Raw genomic sequence first — 2,946 nt, forward strand, 5'->3', positions numbered from 1 at the left:
CCCCGCTTCCGCGATTTGCGCCGCGATAGCCCCGCTTTTTGCCGCTTTTTACAACACTGATCAACCATAACGATACTCGGACCTCTCTGTATAGACAATGATAGTATAAGAATGCAATATTATGTAAATGCAAATATTACAATTATAAAGTAACTGAATTACCTCTGTACAGGATATAATATGTGAACGATGCTGAGCCTGGTCATATAAGACCTCATCACTAACCGGCCCAGGATCCATGGTGTACAAACCTGCACATATAATTATACACATGTTAATAATCAATCATATAGTAATTCAGTTTCTTTATTAAAGTATATAAAAATAAAAAAATGATATAAATTACCAATTAGTTGCTATCTATTGTGTCTAGATGGACAACGAGGTCGAGTATGTCCCGGTTGTTTGCAAAGACTACATTTTTTGTGCTTGACCACTCCTTCTCGCCCTTGATCCATGGTTCCCCTAATTCGCACAGATCGTGGTCGACCTGCTTGTCTCCGGTACTGAGGTGGAACTATATGTGGTCCATTATATTCAGGCCAATACCGACTATCATCAGGTGGATGAAAACTCTCACTATATGTCTTTTGATAGTGAGCTGTTGAATACCAAGGCGAGCAATACCGATTTCTGGGAATTCTAGCACCTCCCGGCTGATTAGAAGAAGCCGCAAGCACATGTGCACAGGGTATTTTTTGGAGTTGTGGTATGTTACATGTGCAAGTGCAATCAACATCAAATAGTTTAACGGTGTAGATACCGTCACAATCTTGTACCTGCCATTCGTTGTCGTTGAATACAGTAATTTGACATGATCTTGCTGCCTCAATTCTTCTATGCAAAATGGACTCATTTTTTGGTGTGTAACGTGTTGTCCAGTCTATGCCATCACCACGCCTTTTGTTGAAGTATGCGTTTAGTCTATAGAATGTTCTCGCAACCAAAGATTGTATTGGCATAGCTCGTGCTCCTTTAAGAACGCCGTTAAAGCTCTCGGAGCAATTAGTCGTCATCATGCAAAACCGCACACCCTCATCCTTACATAATGCCCACCGATGCTCGAATTGAGGCTTCAAGTTATTTTCAATCCAATTATGTGCATCTAATGACAAAGACTTGATTTTCTCCCTGCAATGTTCATACACTAATGTGTCGGTCGCACACCCGGCTTGCCACAAAAGATTTTGCAAATTAATCTCACCGTGTTTTTTCTTGAAATTATCTCTTATATGCCTTAAACAATATCGATGGTGATGTGGTGCACTAAAACCCTCATGTAACGCCCTTATAATTCCTTTCATCCTATCCGAAATAAAGGTAATTATTCTTGGCGCACGGACACTTGGAATCCACTTGTATATAAGTTCAAAAAACCACTTCCAACTAGACGTATCCTCCACCTCCACGACTGCAAATGCTAGAGGAAATAACCCGCCATTTGCATCTACACCGGTCGCTACAAGAAGCACGCCTTTGTACTTTCCATATAAATGTGTACCATCAATGCTCAATAGCGGACGACAAAAAGTGAAGCCCTTAATAGCAGGACCAAATGCCCAAAACACGCGAGTGAACCTCTCCATACCCGGTGCAATCTCTTCGGATAATATTTCGTATTCAGTACCCGGATTATTTCGTTTGATAGCTTCAAGATACTGTGGAAGTAATTCATATGATTTTTCCCAATCTCCAAAAATTTTAGACAACGCTTTTCTCCTTGCATCATATGCCTTATATTTAGATATCTTAATCCCCCGCATGTCATATACCCTCTGAAATATCTGACCTGCATTCAGATCAAGTTCAGCTCTAACTTCAGGCATAATTAGCTTACATATATAAGAAGAAGATGCAGAATAATCATCGATATCCACCGACGGGTTGCAACATGTATGAAGTCCGCAATATCTACATATTACAAATTGCCCATTTGATGATTTTCTCACGGCGGCATTTAGCAACCAAGGACATTTTTTATTTCTCTCATCTTGCTCATTTGCGTTCTCTACTTCATTCTTATCGTTAAAGAAGCATTTCACATTGTAGTTTGTTGCATTAGTTTTTACCGGCTTTAATTTGACCCGATTCTTGATGGACCATTCTCGGATTGCAAAAATCAGTGCCTCCTTGTTCTCGAATAGATCCCCTTTTTTAAAAGTGAAGTCCTCAGGTCGTTGTAAATTTGGCCCAACATCAACAAATCCAGCTTGAGAAGTATTTATCCAATCCTCATTATGAAACTCGTCGGGCAACGGATCTTCAGCTTCCACATAATCATTGTTAACGTTAAATTGCTCCATCCAACGGGCGTCATCATCTATTCCAGCTGCCACATGCATGCTATCAATTTGCACGCCATCTTCTTCAAAATGATCTTAATCATCATCTGCTTCATCTTCTATAATTGCTCCGACTGGTGGGTAACCCGTAACATGAACTGAAGCGTCGTTAAATATATTAGTTGACGTCCCACCGATAGAATACTCACTTAAACGTTGTGGTTGAGACCATGGCTCTTGACTTGGAGATGTCATAAAACCAATCGACTCGTTGTCTAAGTCAAGCATCCGAGAAAACTCTCCTTGAGGTCGTGAAACTTGGGCAAATTCCTGAATCGGATACTTCTCAATAAACAACTCAATTGACGCTTGCTTCTCGACTAATTGTTTCATGTCATTCAATTCCTCATCTTCGGTAATCTCCACGGCAATAGTTCTACTCTCATTTATCGGACAGTTGAAGAACACCTTAATTGTATATTCTTCTTTCTTAATTTTAGTAACTCTGTGTATTTCCCTAGTCATTCCATCAAAATTACACGACTTAGATAGCATGAACATTTTCCGAGAACCTCCATCATACACCGGCAAATTATTCACTCCGACGCCGAGGCTCCCATTAAAGAAACAAATAATGGATATGGAGTTCGTCATCGAAACTGAA

General features: G+C 40.1%; 1 protein-coding gene across 3 annotated transcripts; it reads right to left on the reverse strand.

Moving 5' to 3' along the window:
* On the reverse strand, positions 58 to 2,946 carry LOC109845152. 3 transcript variants are annotated; one of them, XM_020414462.1, is made up of 3 exons: positions 347 to 2,946; positions 163 to 251; positions 58 to 86 (listed from the first exon to the last, which is right to left on the reverse strand). In XM_020414462.1, exon 1 carries the CDS (start codon positions 2,340 to 2,342, stop codon positions 357 to 359), a length of 1,986 nt encoding a protein of 661 aa, XP_020270051.1. In that variant the 5' UTR covers positions 2,343 to 2,946; the 3' UTR covers positions 58 to 86; positions 163 to 251; positions 347 to 356. The 3 variants fall into 3 exon arrangements, with proteins under 3 accessions (XP_020270051.1, XP_020269988.1, XP_020270122.1); XM_020414399.1 differs by having other exon boundaries at positions 163 to 2,946; XM_020414533.1 differs by lacking the exon at positions 58 to 86 and having other exon boundaries at positions 93 to 195; positions 290 to 2,946.

Source organism: Asparagus officinalis, chromosome 1 (genome assembly GCF_001876935.1).
Source record: "Asparagus officinalis chromosome 1, Aspof.V1, whole genome shotgun sequence".
NCBI lineage: Eukaryota > Viridiplantae > Streptophyta > Magnoliopsida > Asparagales > Asparagaceae > Asparagus > Asparagus officinalis.

What these genes read in the sequence shown, in the direction of transcription:
- LOC109845152 (XM_020414462.1), bottom strand. Translation starts at nt 2,342, where the DNA reads ATGCATGTGGCAGCTGGAATAGATGATGACGCCCGTTGGATGGAGCAA.